At 38.3% G+C, this 18,492-nt stretch overlaps 1 protein-coding gene across 5 annotated transcripts in view; it reads right to left on the bottom strand.

The window, feature by feature from the left end:
• zc3h18 (zinc finger CCCH-type containing 18) overlaps positions 1–7,249 on the bottom strand; it is a 50,501-nt gene extending 43,252 nt beyond the window's left edge. Inside the window, exons 1-3 of one of the 5 annotated variants that reach the window (XM_042411438.1) lie at positions 7,228–7,249; positions 4,941–5,932; positions 2,960–3,044 (exon numbers count right to left, since the gene is read on the bottom strand). In XM_042411438.1, the coding sequence (XP_042267372.1) occupies positions 2,960–3,044; positions 4,941–5,921 (1,066 nt within the window). In that variant the 5' untranslated portion in view covers positions 5,922–5,932; positions 7,228–7,249. The other 4 variants (XM_042411436.1, XM_042411434.1, XM_042411435.1 and 1 more) reach the window with 4 other exon arrangements.
• Between the last annotated feature and the right edge of the window lie 11,243 nt (positions 7,250–18,492).

The raw sequence follows: 18,492 nt of genomic DNA, 5'->3' as shown, positions 1-18,492 counted from the left end.
CTTTTTTCTCCCTGCTGGTGCTGCATAATGTCCTGAAAAAGATGTTTCTATGTTAGTTTGGGTGCTAATTCCATGCTCAGTGTTTTAGTTGTAGTGATAGCCTTGGTATCTTTCAGTGTGGCAGCTTGCGAGGAAATATTAACTGTCAGCTTTGTTTTAACCGCCATAACAGCTGCTAAATGAATTTATTTCATTGTCAGTTGTCAACATGAGCAGCTTTAGTTATCCTCCATGCTAGACAAAGGCAACAGCAGAACTACCTGGTGCAGTTTGGAGGAGCTACATTACTGACTGTCTCGGAGTCTGGATCTTATCCAGCTTTATTGTAGAGGTGGGAGAAGTATCCAGATCCTTTACTGAAGTAAAAATACCAACACAGCAATGTCAAATTACTCCATTACAAGCAAAGTTCCTGCATTCAAGTAAAAGTACATAAGTATTATCAGCATAATGTAGTTTAAGTATGAAAGTAAAAGTAGTGGTTTGGTCCCTCTGACTGATATATTAATATATATGACATCATTAGAGTACACTAAACCACTATTTGTTCTTACAGTTGGCTTTAATTGCTGTATAGTTGTACAATGCACTTACTTGCACATGATCCCTTTGGACAGAGATTACGTTGATTTACTTGTTTTGAAACTTGTTAAAGTAGGTCAAATTTGCCCTGGTTGTTGCTACTGTCAGGATTGTCTCAGGGAGAGCATCATCCAAGCCTGTTAAAGTAGGATTAATCTTACAGTTTCGTTTGAACATACTACATAAAAATGAACATGGCATGTTTTACATGCAACCTAAGTTGAAGTAGTTTTCTTATTTTACCCAGTAAATGTGTACATTTTGGAAAGCACTGTATTTTATGTCTGCATCTGCCAGTGGGCCATCATAATACCAGTACAATAATTATAGTTGTAGGTGTATATCTAGTGTATAATATTTAATTAAAAGGTGTATTTATCCCTGAATGACAATTAAACTACTTAGTGCTTTACTTGGGGCACTTGAAAAAAAACCCTGAAATATATAATAAGTACAACAGCTCCCCCTGCTGTAGAACAACTGATACATTTGACAATATACAGATAATAATAAACTATATCCTACCCAACAGCATACTTTGTGCTCATGTGTATCAAAACACAACACAAGTCATGCCTGTTATATTTACTTTTACCATTGTCGAGCTTATCTGGAATGGAAAAAGTGTTCTGAACCATTATATTCTATAGTGAAATACAACTCACGCTTCCAAAATATGTCTTTCAGTTCAAGAGTGCATGCATTTTAAATAGCTGAGGATCATGCAGGCTGCGTTTCCCAGACGTAACTGTTTGTATGGTGAACATACTTCAAGCTGGTGAATGTTATCACCATCTCAGCTATTTAAAGAGCAGTGAAATGCAAGAAACCAGAGGATTTTTACTCCTGTGTTGTTCCTGTATGTAACCAAGTGGTGCTGTTCTGTTTAGCTGGCTAGCTTCATGCTGCTGGACACATGTTTGGGGCTATAGCTGCAAGGCGAAGGGGAAAAGGGTTTAATGGTTGAAATTAAACTGCAAGATTAATCTAGTAAAGGTCCTGCATTCAAGTAAAAGTACATCAGTATTATCAGCATGATGTAGTTTAAGTATGAAAGTAAAAGTAGTGGTTTGGTCCCTCTGTGCTCATGTGTATCAAAACACAACACAAGTCATGCCTGTTATATTTACTTTTACCATTGTCAAGCTTATCTAGAATGGAAAAACTGTTCTGAACCATTATATTCTTTAGTAAAATACAACTCCCGCTTCCAAAATATGTCTTTCAGTTCAAGTGTGCATGCAATTTAAATAGCTGAGGTTCATGCAGGCTGTGTTTCCAAGACGTAACTGTTTGTCTGATGAACACGCTTCATGCTGGTGAATGTTATCACCATCTCGGCTATTTAAAGAGCAGTGAAATGCAGTCACCCAAAGGATTTTTACTCCTGTGTTGTTCATGTATGTAACCAAGTGGTGCTGTTCTGTTTAGCTGGCTAGCTTCATGCTGCTGCACACATGTTGTCTTTCAATTCAAATGTGCATGCAATTTAAATAGCTATACACAAAATGTGTGTTAAGTAGCAGCACCATCACACTCTGCAAGTCTGGGAGGCCCCAGTTTTGAAAAAGAGTGCCAGTGGTGTCACATCTGTAGCAGTCTATAAACCAGACTGAGTAAAAACCAGCAAACAATTCATTACTTTAAGATTAGATTTAAGAAATTTTACTGGGGTAGATTACACAGATGTAACTAGTATCAAGTATTTGTCAGGCATTTATGTCACTGGATCAGCCAGAATAAATATCCACGTCTGGTTTCTTTATCTAAAAACTGTCCTATACTGAATTTCAAGAACTGAACCATAATATATGTTAATATTGCAGCTCAAAATGTTTATATCTATTTTTTGATTAAATGATGAATCAGAGCACAAGATGTTGTCTTGCAATTGTTTTTTTTTTTGTTTGTTTTTCTGTTTGAGAAATCCAAAGGATTTCAGTTTATAATGATAAGAAAGAAAAATAATGAAATGAAATGAAATGAAATGGTATGATACAATATATGATATGAGGACCAAAGTGCAAGTCACATTAAAATGTACTTAGTTACACTGATGAAACAGTCAGTCTTTGGTGCAGCATCAGTTTCAAAAGCCTTTACACTAAGAGAGGGCAACAATGGTTTTAACATTAACATTTCCTATAAGAATCCATTCAATGTGGTTCTTAAATAATTGGGACTAATATGTACTGAATAGGACAATTTGCTGTTGAAAAAGTTAGATTATGGAGACACCTTTTCCTAAAATTACACCAAAGATATTTTTGCCATTTCTGTCCTGCAGTTTTCTGTTACTTAGTAGTTAGTTGTCACAAACTAATATGCCATAAGCAGCTGTCAGTTGAGCTCTATTCTAGGATCTGCTGTTACCTACCTTTGATGAAGAACCTGCAGATAGGACGTGGTCTGATCTTCCTGTCTGAGGGATCTTTGACCTCCCCCTCCTCCAGGTCATCATCCTGGGCACACATTCACATGGGACATCATTACAGAATATTCTTTCATCTACCTTCACATCATACAGAACTACATTCAGGGACGGAAATTAGCACTGGCCCCTGGCCAAATGCTGGTGAATTTGTGAAGTGGCTGGTAAATTTGCTCAACCTACCAGCCACGCTGGCTGACATGCTGTGATGTTACCAGTTGATGGCGATTCTCTGCTGTAGTTCATATCATTTAGTTTTATCGTGTGTGACTGTACCATTACTGTCTGTACCACTGTGTGCACGATGTGAACCATCCGGAAGAAACATCCATTATGAGACTGATCGAAGCTGGTCACCGGTCATGGCCAAACAGCTGAAAACTGGCAGATTTCGATCGGTGGCTGATCAGTCCGTGCATAACTACAAACAGCAGCTTTATTGTGGGCACAAAAAAATTAAAAATTGGAGGCTATCAAGGACCACAAATCCTCCAACTGCCACAGGGAGGTGATCTGCATCATACAAGGAAAGTCTGCTCCAGAGAAAACGACTGTAATGAGTGTTTGTTTGGTAGATTGTAGGGATGCCACATTGAGGAAATTTTCCCACCAACTAATAATCTCGTGACAACACCGGTGTTACCGTTTACACCGGATATTTTACAAAATAAGATATTATATATAAGAGCGCTTACTTTGATCTTTAACACTATATTTTTAGTTTAGATCTTCCCCTTATTTAAGAGTTAGTAACGGCGGGCTTCAGGCTGCTGCCATTGGGTTGTCCTCCGTGTACAGCCGGGCTGCGACACACACAGACGAGGACGAGCCAGAGGACGACTGCTGCTTAGAACCAGCACCGGTGCAACTCGCCTGCCATCCAGAGAGCAGGCTGAGCAGGCAGAGAGCGGGAGAGTTGCTGCCGAAAACAAGCACTGAGACCCAGGGAGACATGAGAGCAGCTGCTTGCTAACAGCTAGCGTTTCGTTTGTTTACAGGCAGCAGGACAAAGAACAGATGTCTCACTCTGCTACTTTTTGCTGCAACTCTGCTGCTGCCACAGACACCCCGGAGGAGACCCTGTCAGTTTATAATTGCAGCGTAACTCAACGGGTGCTGGAGACGGGAGACTGTCATGTCCTTACACAGACAGCTGCTCTAATGACTGCCCCCTGTCCTGTGCACAAGCATGAACGACCCCTGCTGCTGACTGGCCAGAGTTGTGTTGTGTGGTTCACTCCGAGCCACTGTGTTTACATGCCCATTTACAGAGCCAGGGCTGTGTATGAACACAGCGCGCACAGACATACAGACACACAGACACACAGACACACAGACACACACACACACAGCTAGCGGACCGTGAGTAGATATTCACTGAATTTGAAAAAAGCGGATCGGTTTAGAATTGCTGGCTTTACCTTTAATTACAGAACTCCTGATCTAAGAGAGAAAGCCGCCTGTAAATAGGTATCCTTCAATGTCTGATGCTTGACTGCTTAAGCCTTACACTGGTGTTTCTCTGTTCTTAAAGGCTGCATTACACAGTAGCTAAATACAATTTTCTGAGCTTATTAGCCTGTGTTAGCACAGTGAGTAGGCTAATGAAACAATAAACTCCAATTGATGGGGCTATTTCCAAAAAATGTATTTGGTGTAAACATCATCTCAAACCATCAAATCATTGCCTAATTATCATGCTATTATAGTGTCATACTGTATGTCCTGTATATCTAACAACTGGCCAAAACAATTGTCAAATGATTTTGTAAATAATGTCCAGTTATAACTTCAATACACATTTGAAAAAGCTGATGCATTCAATATATTATTTAAGACTATAGGACATCTTGTATACTGAAAACCTGCAACCAGCCAAGCTCATACATACTGACATGTAACTACCAATCAAACAATGATCACTTACATCAATCTCTCCTTCATCGATCTCGCCGTCATCCTCTTCCTTCTTCTTGTCTCTGAAGGAATCTCTGCGCACCCTCTCAGGCCCTTTGGAGTCGTCCGTCCTCCTAGGTTCACCGTCTTTGGGAGATGGCGGGAGGATTGGTTTCTTCTCCTTCCTCTTACTAGTCTTGTCCTCACTATCCTCCTCTTCCTCTCCCTCAGCTTTTGCGTCTTCCTCATCTTCCTCCTCCTCGTGTGTGGGGATGCTGGGCTCCTCTGGGACCTCCTCATCATAATCCAGCTCATGCTCGTCCAGCTCCCGAGAAACAGACGCTGAGTCGTCCTTCATCTCCCTCACCGCGGCGGCTCTTCTCCTCTCCTCAGCTCTCTTCCTCTCGTCCTCTTCTTCCTCCTCGGCCTTGCTTCTGTCTTCCTCCTCCTCCTCATCATCCACCTCAGCTGTCTCGGCACCAGGCTCTGCTGAGGCGTCCCTTCTGTAGTCTCCATATTCGTCCTCCCGATCTTCTCCATCCTCCTCAACATTGAAGCTCCTGCCCTGCTCTGAGTCTGGAGACTGTGGGGTGTCAATGACTTTATCCTCTCCTTCCTCCTCCTCCTCCTCCTCTCCATCCAACTGACCTCGCTGTGGACCATCATCATCCCCCTCCATCAGCAGAATGGTCTCATCCTCCTGTCCCATCCCTCCTCTTTCTCCTACAGGCTCCTCATCCTCTGGATCAGACACGAAGTCAGGGATCACCTCATCCTCTTCTTCCCCCTCCTCTTCTAATCCCAAACCTCTTCCTCGGCTTTCCACTGCCTCTTCCTCTTCATACTCCTCTGCCAGCCCCCCGTTCTCCTCTTCATGGAATATCTCACTGTCTGAGTTGACCCTGTCCTCCTCTTCATCAGCAGAATCCAGCAGCTCACTGTCAGAAAGGCCCTTTTCCTCCTCCTCCTCCGGAGACTGAGGGGACTGGGTAGGGCTTTCAGGAGTATCCATTAGAGAATTTTCTGCAGAAAACAGAACAACAATAATCTATCAAGTAATATACAGCAAGCAAGTAAGTGCAAACAGAGCCTGCACTTTAATAGTACATTTAAAAAGAACATCATGCCAAGCTTCATTAAAAAACCCATCAATTTAACATCTTCACTGCTGTCATGTCAGCCAGGTTACATACCAGGTAGAATAGAATTTGACAATTAACTAACCATCAAAGTTATCTTTTGTCTAATGACAAAACATAACTAGTGTCCAGAGGAAAAATATTCTAATGAACTGCTTTATAAGTTTCCCACAGCAAACTATCTCAACCCAGTTTGCTTTATTGGAAAAGTACCAGTAAATACAACTAACAAACTACTGTACTTAACCAAATGAACAAGGAAGCACTGCATTGCCAGAACTTCAAATTGAGTATGGCATGTTGGACTCTCTATAATACGCGGTACAGCATACACTGAACTAAATAAAACTAAATGACAGCAAACTTCATGTTTTTTTTTCCGGGTGATTTGGACTTTGTCTGTGCAAAGAAAAACTGGCTAACTTGCTTACAAACTGCCTACCTGAAAAAAGAAGAGCAGAAGACAATTAACTGAAGAAGCACTAATAGTTATTTTGATGCGGCAGTGTGATTATAATACACAGGTTTTTCTTAATTTAAGTTCTCTCCGACGCTAATTCAATGAAAAACTTTGCATTAGCAACCTGGCTAATAACTGTCTACCTATAGTTGGGAATAAAAGCTTCATATACTTAAAATGTCTCGCAAGGGTTCCAAGTTACCTACTTGTGCACATAGTTAGACAACAATTCCAAGTTTGTAAATACTACATAGTTCCCCTGCGGTGTAACATGACTGCTAACAGCTAACGTTAATAGCTGGGACGCGCTAGTTGGCAACAAGGCCGTAACTTGACAATGCGAAGAGCTGGTTAACCCGCGAGCACGCAACTAAGCTCCATCTCGAACAGAAACTAATAAACCGGCTATCCTAACGGCGAACACCGCTGTAACACCGGGCGGACCCTCCGGTACTCTCGCCCGTCTTTCAATTAACAATGCAGCCTCTCCTGAAGCTAAGCTAACAGCACTGCCACTCTCTGCTAGCTGCTAACAGTCACACGTTTTAATTCACCTTGCCGACCCGGAGCTCTTTAAAGACGGCACTGCTGCGTTAAGAATTGTCCTCCCCCGCTGATATTGTTATTTCTGGTCTGCAATAAATATTATAAGGTTTAATTTAACCGCTATGGTGGAGAAAATAAAAAAAACCGCACGGCACAGCGAGAGCGGCCATTACCTTTACGTCATCAACATAGGACAGCCAGTGGGAAAAGCCGCGCTGAAAGTGAATGAGAACAGATCTGAGATCTGTACGTGATTCAGGTTGTTGAATACTGTCATGTAGTCACAAGAGCCAAATCTGATTTACGCTCAGTAAGAGCAGGCCAGCTGAAGCAAAGCACCCTCAATGAAGAACACTTCAGGAACATCATAAAATAGATTATTATATTATATTATATTATATTATATTATATTATATTATATTATATTATATTATATTATATTATATTATATTATATTATATTAACCTTTAATGTACCTAAACTTTTTCTTCAGTGTCTGTTCTGCATATTTTAAATACAGTTTAAAGGCCCTTACAACCGTTTTGGAAGGGATAAAACATACCTTATCTCTAGATATCCGTTTTTTCACCCTTTAGGCAAATTGTCAATGTCATTATCAGTTTTTCTATAGATATGATCAATGAACTGTGTAACCTGTTATCTCACACAATCCTGTTATGTTATGATGTTTTTAAATTATAAAAACCAGAAAGCCAATCTCTGCAAAAATGCCTTTAAAAAAATTTTTTTAAAGCAGTTGTGCGCAATCTAAATAGATTTACTACTGTTACTTTGTAAAAATTTTAAATAGAAAAAAATATGAAGCCCTCCTAAACAATCTTAAATGGTTTGTTGGTCATTTTCATCAGACCATTAGAACTTGCAACAAATAACCTTAATTTTTAGATTAATTTCTTGTCTCAGCACATACCTGTTGCTACTATTGTTCCAGCATGGAACAGGCTGATCCTATGGCTCAATACAAATGTTTTTGAAAATTACTGCTGTAATGATCAATTCCATAATTTCTCTGCTGTTACACATCCCTTTTCTCCAATAGTCAATATTTCCTATGTTCATTTCCCTAAAATCCAGCATTTCCTATCATTTGTCTGCCTGCCTACGAGGACAAAGCAAATAAGCGTTTAAATGAATAACATTTCAATCAGTGAATTTTCTTGTTTATGTCACAGAGGCTCTTTTACAAAGAAAACCATTAACATTTTGGTCTTTTACTGTTGTTGTTTGCTTTAGTTAACAACAACTCTTGACATTGTGGTCTAGTTTAAGTCAAGACTAAGTATAAGAACTTTTATCAAACTTTATTGAACAGCTTCAAGGTCAGAATGCACTGATTTTAACTGAAAACTGGCAACACCATGACACAACAGTCATACTCTTTTTCTGAAATTGTCTTTCTTTTGTGAAGTATATTGTGTCACTCAAAATAAACATACTTACTTAATGGTTGTATGATTAAGAATTCAAGTCCAGACGTAAAACATATTTTGATTATTATTTCATTGATATTAAACTCATATAGGAATGTATTCATGTATTTTCTCGTCATATTTACTTAGTTGAGCTCTTAAGGCCTTAGGCTAAAGATGTTACAGGCACACAGGAGGAGAAGTCATGGATTAACATGATTTTTTTTAAAAAACTACAAAAATACAGATTTTGTCAAACATTTTATTTTCAAATTCTATTGGAATCCATGTTTTTTAAATCATGATAAACAGAGATTTAGTCAAAGCTTTTGTCTCTCAACCCTAAGACACTCACAATTTAAACACTACAAAATCAAAATGAAAAGTTCACATTATATATTTTCATTTATACAAACCAAAATGTCTCTAACATTTGCAATAGGTGTAAAACACTATACATAGTGTACAGTATGAATAGTGCACGCTTAAGTAAAACAAATGAGCACAAAGAACAATGTTGCATACACAGAGCTTGTCAGTGAGTGAGCATGTGGGATCATTTCTCAAGTGGTGTTTGTGCTGATGCTCCCATAATGTTTCCCAGAACACGGCAGAGTAGTGACTGAGTTGGGTGACTAGTGTTAATAATTTACTATCATTATTATTATTGTTATTATTATTTATATATGGAAATTTTAAAACAACCAACTAATTAAAAAAAAAAAACAAGTGTAGATTTATCAAATGTTGACCTTTTTTCAATCATAGCTTAGTCAGGTGAACTCAAAGTCTCCTGGACATATAGCAGTGGGACTGTACTTACACTTCTTTTATATCAATAGTGCTTTAAACGCAATTTATCAATTCAAAAATATCTGTTGCCTGCCCATATTCAATTGCCCTTTTGACTTCATGAACTTGAGACTGAAAAGGCTTATGGCTAACCCCATTAGAAAATGTTCTTTTAATGGTCCAGGTGGCCCTCTACATAGAAAAACAGAAATCTTCTGTTAATATATAATATAATATAATACAATATAACATAATATAATATAATATTGGCTCCTCTGTCTTATTAATAGTGATAATGCCTTGATAAATCATTTATTTAAGGATGACATTACACAGAGTACGCTCTTGTGACAATATGTAGTTACATAAAATTACCCTTAAAAAGACGCTAATTGAATATCAATCAACAATAAGGCAATAAAGACCAGTTCCTTTGATGGTTAAGATGCAAATACAACATTATCTATCAATTACTCTCAGGTCTCTATAAGTAAAGGTGAATTTAAGTATGGAGAACTGAACAGTTAATATAGCATTTCTAATTATTTTTGTTGATTAAACTAAACTACAAGTATAAGGAACGTATGATAACCAATTTCATGTCTCTATTGATTGAAGAAGTCCTAACTACTGGTATTGAAGCTAAGCCTATTATACCTTTAGGCTTTACAGTATGCCCTATCAGAAAGTGGTATTATATATGTGAAATTTTGGCAAAAACTAAATAAAACTACCTCTACTCTCTTCAATTGAAGTTCAGTTGTTTCAAAAACAGATTTACCAACTTAAGGAGAAATTAATATACATAGAAAAAAGTAATCAATTGCATTACTAACTCGGTAATATGCATTTGGCACAAAAAGTTATATGATTATACTGCAAAGTTTCTTCACTCTGCTTCAATATGGCACTGTGCCAGCTTTTAGCCACTAGATGGCAGCAATATACCAAATGATGTGTAGTTACTGCTGCAGATGCATCAGGGCAACTAGACATTAGTTTCACTGTATATATTAAGTTATACATATAAAGATACATACAAAAATATATCTAATTTACATGTAGTGTTAAATTGTCATGTGAAAAGACCTTTAACTAGGTTTTAAAAATTTACTCCGATAAATTATCACATAGTGGGATTATTAAGATGGCAGTGAATGAATATGGAAATTCCATATTGAAGTTTGATCATTTTCATACAGTTTGCAATCTGAACAAACTTGCAAGGAGCATCAGTACTACCTCCAGCATGTGAAGCCTTCACAGATTCATGTGCCACAATCATTTACTCACATTCATATCTTTGGAAAATTCTCCAGTTCATCAGACTGTTTTATTTTTGGAGAAAATGCAAACTGCAGGTAACCCTGTGTGACTGGCATGCAAATGACTAAAAGAGGTAACTGAAGAATTTTAAGTTGTTCAGAGGATGTAAACTGAAGTCTGTGATACTGGTGGACATCAAGAATAATGTTCGTGTCCAGCATTACTGATGTTTATTACCCAGTTTGGATAGTGCTGGTTGAATTCATTACTAGTGTGTGGAGTGACACTGTACAAGATTTCAATTAGGGATGTAATCTATTATTAACATAACATCTGTAATAGTACATGAAACTTTGTCTTGTCACTTGGACCTAAGATTCCTCTGATTGAAGTGCAGTTTGCTAAATCTGTGTGTGTGTGTGTGTGTGTGTGTGTGTGTGTGTGATTGTGTGCATTTGCAGTGGGAGTTGATTCTCTAGAACACATGAGTCCTGATGGGAGCGAGGAACTGGAGCGCACTGGGGGCTGCAACTGTCAGAATGAATCGTCAGGCTGGACTTTTGAGGATTAGCAATTTCCTGTGGCAAGTTTCAAAATAAAGCCATTGTTGTGGCAGAAAGAGGTGTATGAAAGAGGAATCAGCTGGTCGAGACACAGGTGTCAGATGGGGAATCTCTTTATTCACAACAGCTCACCAACAACGTAGACAGAGTAAATTCCAACATTACAGAACGTGGCATGACTTTTTATACTGAAGACAGGCTATGTGTGTGTATGTGTTCGTGTTGCGTGACAAGTCTCATCCTGTTTTGCCAGACTCTTTGGCACCCTCAAATACTAAAGAAGAATGAGATATTCCTCAATTTCACTTACCTTGGACTTTGACCAAATTTGAATGGGCGTCTCTGTACTATGTGTGTGTGTGGTATTCCGCCTCTTTCCCAATATCTCCAGGTGTCTCCTGTTTTGGTTTGGTGGACTGACATGTTTGGCATCGGTACAGGTCACCGTGACCTGGCACTCATTCCAGGTCAAAATTGCCTGGCCGTCATACTCCCACACCATCATATAAAATTGATTTATCAAGATCTAAATTGGATCTCGATGTATTTAACGGGAGATGATGCAATTTGAAAAGCTTTTTGTTACATAACATCAAATAAATAAAGTAAAATGAAGAAAATCGGCTGTTCAGCTGTTGACCTATGGTAGGCTAAGCAAAGTGAAATTCATTTAGAAGGGCAACTAAATAAAATATGTACGTCTCTATATATTTAATATCACAAATTGTACACATTCATTATAGTTATATTAATGTCGCAACATCCACCTTGGCCAACAGACACGCAGTCACACAGACACACACACAAATACTGTAAATAATATAACTGTGGTAAATTAATTCATTTACTATTTTGCCAAAGAACACAGGTTAGTATCGATAAAATGCAACTGACTTATTATGTTAAAACGATGGAAAAATTGTAACTTCCATTCAGTGATGAGTAAACATCCACCTATAAAAAATATATATATACATCTACTGTGGATAATATAATATTATGAAGAATTATTCATTCTATGATTCTGATTGAGGTTTTATATGATCACAAATCACAGCCAACCACACAATTAAATAATAAGACATTATTCTGAACGTATTGTGCTTTTATGTTGAAGGCACAAGCGCTGCTTCCCACGTTAAATCTGTGTTAGTGTGACAGAGCTCAGTAAGAAGTAGCAGGGCACTGTGTTGTACAGTAGGTAGACAACTGTTAAAGCATGGCTATGCTGCAGACCTGGCTCTGATCTGCGATACACACATACACACAGAGGAAACAAATCAAGCATTTTATTTTGTGCAGAGAGACAGACTTGTGAAGAAGATTCTGGAGGAAGATGGTGGAGATGATACAAAAACACACAAGGTAAATCATTTTCTTTTTACTGCAAATAATTAAAAAATAATTAGAAGTTTAGAATCAGTTATGTCTGTCTCGTATACCTGTTGCTGCCATCACTCTGCCATGTCAAACTCATGCTATCTATCATTTACTGTGAAAGAAAGGTAAGACAGAAAGAAAGAAAGAAAAATGAAAGAAAGAAATGAAAGGCTGTAGGCTATCCATGTGTGCATGTGCGAGTGGTCTCATTAATTTTCTGTACACACACACACAAACACACACACACACACACACACACTCACCTTCAATATTTTTTTTATTTCATTTTTATTTAGCAGTAGGAAAATACACTTAGGTCCATGCAGTTTCATTCTAAAATTTTTATAGTCACACTGATGTTGTCACAGCCACAGCAGTAGAGCAGTTTGGGGTTTGATGCCTTGCTCAAGGGCAGCTTGACGCCAACTGCTGAGACATAGATTTTCCATGCTTGTCTGGTGACCTCAAGCCTGCTGCCTTTACCCAGGTTAATCAGATGCCAGATATCTGTTATCACCATATCCCCGGAGGAAAACGTGCAGCCTGTAAATGACAATCGTGCTTATTTTTAATGTTAATGGGGAGGGAACTGAATGAATGCAAGGTGAGGGAGGAAGCGAGACCATCAGCTGCATAATCACCCTAAACTTAGACAGCAAAGGAGAGGGTTCATGGACTGGGTGTCAGTTGGGTTTAGTGGTTCATCACTCAGCCAAAATGAACCCAAATTTAATTCTGTGGGCTTTAAGTACCATACGATTTACAAAAATGCACTAAGAGGCCACTTCTTACAAGGGTTCCCTCCATGCTGAGTTGTCATTACTCCATTCTGTACATAAAAATATACTCTATTTTATGAAAGCTGGGCAGACTTACTAGTTTATTTCCACCAAAAATCCATTCACATAACCTGTGTTCAAGCTTTGATACCCTTGTAACACTAGAACCAGCTCTGTCCACAGTTCAATGGCAGCATATCAAAGTGGAACAACCTGTAATTTGTAAAGCAATAGTTTTTTAGGAAATAATCTCATTAGCTTTCTAGTGGAGAGTAAGATGAGATGTGTTTGTACGCTAAATATGAAGATACAGCCAGAAGATGGTTAGCCTAGCTTAGCATGAAGACGGGAACAAAAGGTTAAACAGATAGCCTAGCTCTGTCCAAAGAATCAAAAAATCCAAAAAAAAAAAAAATCAAAAATCTTGTTTGTGTAGTCCATAAAACTGAAATATGAAGACGACAAGTTGTGGTGACAGTGATAGTTGTGGAAATCTCGCAGTGAGGGCAAGACTCAAGAGAGTCACTGCGCTAGTCCGACACATAACCTCGTGTCAAACTACAAATTGCATTTGGCATTTTTGCCTTCATTGGACAGTGGGCAGCAAAGAGGCAGACAGGAGACAAGGGGAAAAAGAGATGGGTATGACATGCAGCAAAGGTCCCTGGTTGGAATCAAGCCAGGGACGTTACAGTTATGTAGCATGCAACCATTAGTAATCGTTCGGCTACCAGGGTGCTCCACCAATTGCAGTTTTAAACATTGGTTTTTGTATGTGTGAAACAAACAAGATATATGTTCATTAGTGAGCATTAGAGGTGCAACAGGAGGATTCTATTAACTTTGGACAGGGCAAGGCAAGCAACTTTCCCCTTGTTTCCTGTCTTTATCCTAAATTAAGCTAATTGTCCCCTGGCTGTAGTTTCACATTTAATGGACATGTACATGACAAAATTTATATATACTATATATATATATATATATATATATATATATATATATATATATATATACATGTTTCTGCAAGATCTTAAATAGATATGTTGTCTGTTTGGCTTTATTTGTTTCTCATGTTGAAAAGGCAACTGTGTTTGTAATCCGCTGTAAAACATGAAGCCATCCAAATGAACAGCGTTACTGAAGCGCCTCATTCAGTCTAGTATGATGGACAGTTAGAAATGTGCAAAGGATCAGCTCGACTGAGTTGTGGATGTGTGTGTAATGGAATGGAGAGTGGATGCAGTCTGATTGATGGCAGAATGGTCGAACTAAATTACTTTTCATTTCATGTCCACCTCAATTTATTAGAGGCAGCCCTCAGGAGGGGAGGTCCAATATGTGCGTGTGCCCGGGCTGGGAGATAAGTGAAAGGAGCAACAGATGCCATGTAGAATTTCACAGTGTTACACAATGGTTAATTAGCTTTCAGCAAGATGTGAAACCTCAAAACAATCCTCAGGATTCTTTTGATTAAAAAACTGGTTCACACTTTGTCTTCTAATATCCTCTGTTAGATTCAAAATCAAATGGATAGTGGGGTAGGCTGAGTGTATGTGAGAGAGAGATGAGGCAGGAATCCAAATTTCAAAAATGCAGAGCTGTTTTATTTTATTTTCATTTCTTTGTAGACTTCATTTTCAGTGTGTGTGTGTGGTTTAAGCTGTGATGCACACAACACATGGCTGGAGTCAAAAAGGACAAACAAAGGGAGGAAGGCTTTTGAGTGGATTAATTGATCTGAGAGGGGGTGTTCCTTTCAGTTAGGTGCGTATGATTTCTTCTTTGCCTGGGAAGTGGTCAGGTGACTCATTGGTGAGGACTTTTGACAACTTCTAAACCTTTTCAGCAGAAATAGTTTAAGAAATTACTTTAATCAGGAATCCTTCTGCTGTACAGGATTTTAGGAATATGACTATAACTTTACCAGAAGTGAACTGGGAGGCATCATACTGCAGGTGCATTATGAGAGTAAGAAAAATTGAAGTTTGAGTGTTTTGTCTATCACAGAATATTATGTTAAAATTAACTTAATTCACCCACAGAGTGTGTTTACGCCTTGAGCGTAGCATTAGGAGTTATTTGTTACACTGCATGCTCTGCAGCACCAAAATGGCTCATTTGAATATTGCCTATTTATGCCTATCCACTCTGGGTCCCATTAAAGCTTCATCGCGCACGATTTTAGCTCTGGCTGTCAATCTGAGGTCTGTGCACCTCCAGAGGAACATTAGAGGGCTTTTTGAGCTCCCCAGAAAAATTACATTATATTTTTTTTTACCACTGTCCACATTTCCATCAAATTTTGTTGTGGACATTTATGGTTGCCAAACGATGAGTCTTAGAGTTTTTTGTGACCTCACTCACATTTCTTTTAGCACCGCCATCAGGTCAGAAATGTGCAGTTGACCATGACTTTAGTCTACAACAAAGGGTACATCTCAGTTCGATTAATTGCATCCTAATTTTCCTCTCTTGTGTCTTGCACCCTCTTACTGAAGATTGAAGGAAAAGATGTGAGAAAAGAAGAATCAAGGAAACATGTTTATAATGAAATGAGATGTCAGCTTTAACTGCTATGCTTTGCACATATAATGACATGTCCAAATAAAAACAAAAAGTTGTGCAGTGATATGACATGACTAAACTGAAATACAAGTCATGTAAGTCATGTTGTCCCTTAAAATAAACAGTTTCAGAGGATTATAAACCACACATACCCAACAAAGCTGTATTCAGATTGTGTGTATGTTAGGCCCGTAGTGTGGAGGCTCACTCGAGGGGTGACATATTTTAGAAAAATAATTTATTCTGAAAGAACAAATTAAAACAGTGTGAGTCAGCTGATCTTCCGTGGCTTTGCTCTTAGTATGTTAACTGCCAACTTAAATTAGTTGGAACAATACAACAACAATACAAAAAAATAACAATATAATATAAAAATTCAATATTTCAAAATACAGTAATCATGTATAAACTAGCTATTTCCATTTAAAATCAATAGGCTGACAGAATCACAAAATATATATACATAAAATAGGCTATTGAAAATGATCTATTCTATATTGATTTATTGATTTATTCATTGAATGGGACACTGTGCAGTTTGCAACATTAAAGATGCACTGCACCTGAGTTAGCTTGAAGCTAATTTGCATCAGTAGTCCCGGACAAAAAACATACAACAGCACAACAACTACCCCCCCCCCCCCCCCCCCAAAAAAAAAACAACAACCAAAAAAAAGAGCTTTGAACGTGCTATATCAGTCTATTATCTACAACTATTTAGAATTCCTATCATTTCAGGTATAAAACAATTATCTCATTCTCTCATAACTTCAGCCACGCAACATTTACATTACAATATAATCTCTCTCATTCATTCTCTCTGTTTACGCGTGACGTATTACAACTCGTGAGCTGCCGGGTTGCCTTGGCGACGGTAAACAACAGCGCTGCTAATCAGCTGTTCGGGCTCTGGCTCTAACTCTACGTTCTATAACCGTTGTAAACAATCTGAAAATAAACGTTATTAACTGTTAGAAGAAAACGAACAAAACAAAGAAAATATAAACCACAAAACACTGACATTAAGTCTAACACATACATACATATCAGTGGAGTCAGGCAAACCGTACACTTGACTCCCTTTGGCATTTTGACAGGTTTAATTTAAAGATAACTATCACGCTAGCAACAGGACTTAAGGGATGGCAAAGTTGGTCAGTTCACCACTTTGGTGCTCAGAGGATGAGTAACAACTTGGGTGATCCCCTGACTTTTCATCTAGAGCCATTAATGGGTTAAAAATACTATTGTCTAATACTTTGGTTTGAAACCAAATATCTGCAAATCTAATGATATTCCCATCAGCCTCAGCTGTACTGTGTGTTTAGTGCTAATTAGCAAATGTTACCAAGCTAAACTAAGATAATGAACATGATAAACATTACACCTGCTTAACATCAGCATGCTAGCATTGTCATTTTTGAGCATGTTAGCATGTTGATGTTTACATGTAGCTCAAAGCACCACTGTGCTTAAAGGGGACATATTCTGCACTTTTCCAGGTCTATATTTTTTAATCCAGGGCTTCTACAGTTAAAAACTCCTTTATATATTTATCTTATACTGGCCCTTTATGCAGCACTGTTTTAGCTCCTGTCTCTAGTGGTGCTTCTTCATGTAATCCCAGATTGACTCCATGATGTTGAGATCAGGGCTCTGTGGGGGCCATACCATACCATCTGTTGCAGGACTCATCATTCTTCTTGTTGCTGAAAATAGTTCTTTATGACTCAAGCTGTATGCTTGGGGTAATTGTCATGTCATGAATAAATTTGGGACCGATCAGACACATCCCTGATGGTATTGCATAATGGATAAGAATCTAAACATCTAGGGTGCTTAAAACTTTTGCACAGTACTGTATAAGTTAGGAATGTAACTGGATCTGAGAGACTGAAGGATGACTGTCACTACGGTCTAAATAGAATGATAGCCTTTGTTCGGCTTACTCTTGAGACCTTATGTGAACAAAGTCATGCCCATGATCCCTGAAAACGGAACTTCCCACAACATAAAAGCAGGGTCAACTTCAAGCTTGTCCTTTGTGCCTTTCTGGAATGAAGGCTATCGTTCTATTTAGACCGTGGTGACCGTCAGAGTGAAGTAAAAACAAATAGCCTGTTGCCAGGAATCTTGGCATTGTTAGAAATATGTAAAAAATATGATCTATTTTCATTTTTAAAGACACAGAGATTATTTAAAATGCCTTCATCTCATCACACCTGGATTGTTGCAACAGCCTTTTTACTTGGCTTAATCAAAAATCTATTGACTGACTTCAGACTGTAGAGAACTCAGTTGCCAGGCTTTTAACCAGAACCAAGATCACACAACATCAATCACACCTTTACCCTCTTTACACTGGCTCCCAGTATGTTTTAGAATTGATTTTAAGATCTTACTGATTACTTTTGACTTACTTCATGGCCTCTCTCCCTGCTACATCTCTGACCTCTTAGTACCGTATGAGCCAGTACAGAGTTTAAGATCCTTGGGCTGAGGTCTTTTATCTGGTCCAGATGCCAGACTGAAACTAGAGTGTTTGCAGTCAGGGCCCTGAGGCACTGAAACAATATGCCTGAGGAAATGAGGTTGCTGAGTCAGTTACTTCTTTTAAATTTCTTCTTAAAACGTACCTATCCGAGAGCCTTTCCTGATTTTAC

This window comes from Thunnus maccoyii, chromosome 5, assembly GCF_910596095.1.
Source record: "Thunnus maccoyii chromosome 5, fThuMac1.1, whole genome shotgun sequence".
NCBI lineage: Eukaryota > Metazoa > Chordata > Actinopteri > Scombriformes > Scombridae > Thunnus > Thunnus maccoyii.
Note: the sequence above shows the minus strand (reverse complement) of the source record. Positions and strands in the feature narration are given on the sequence as shown.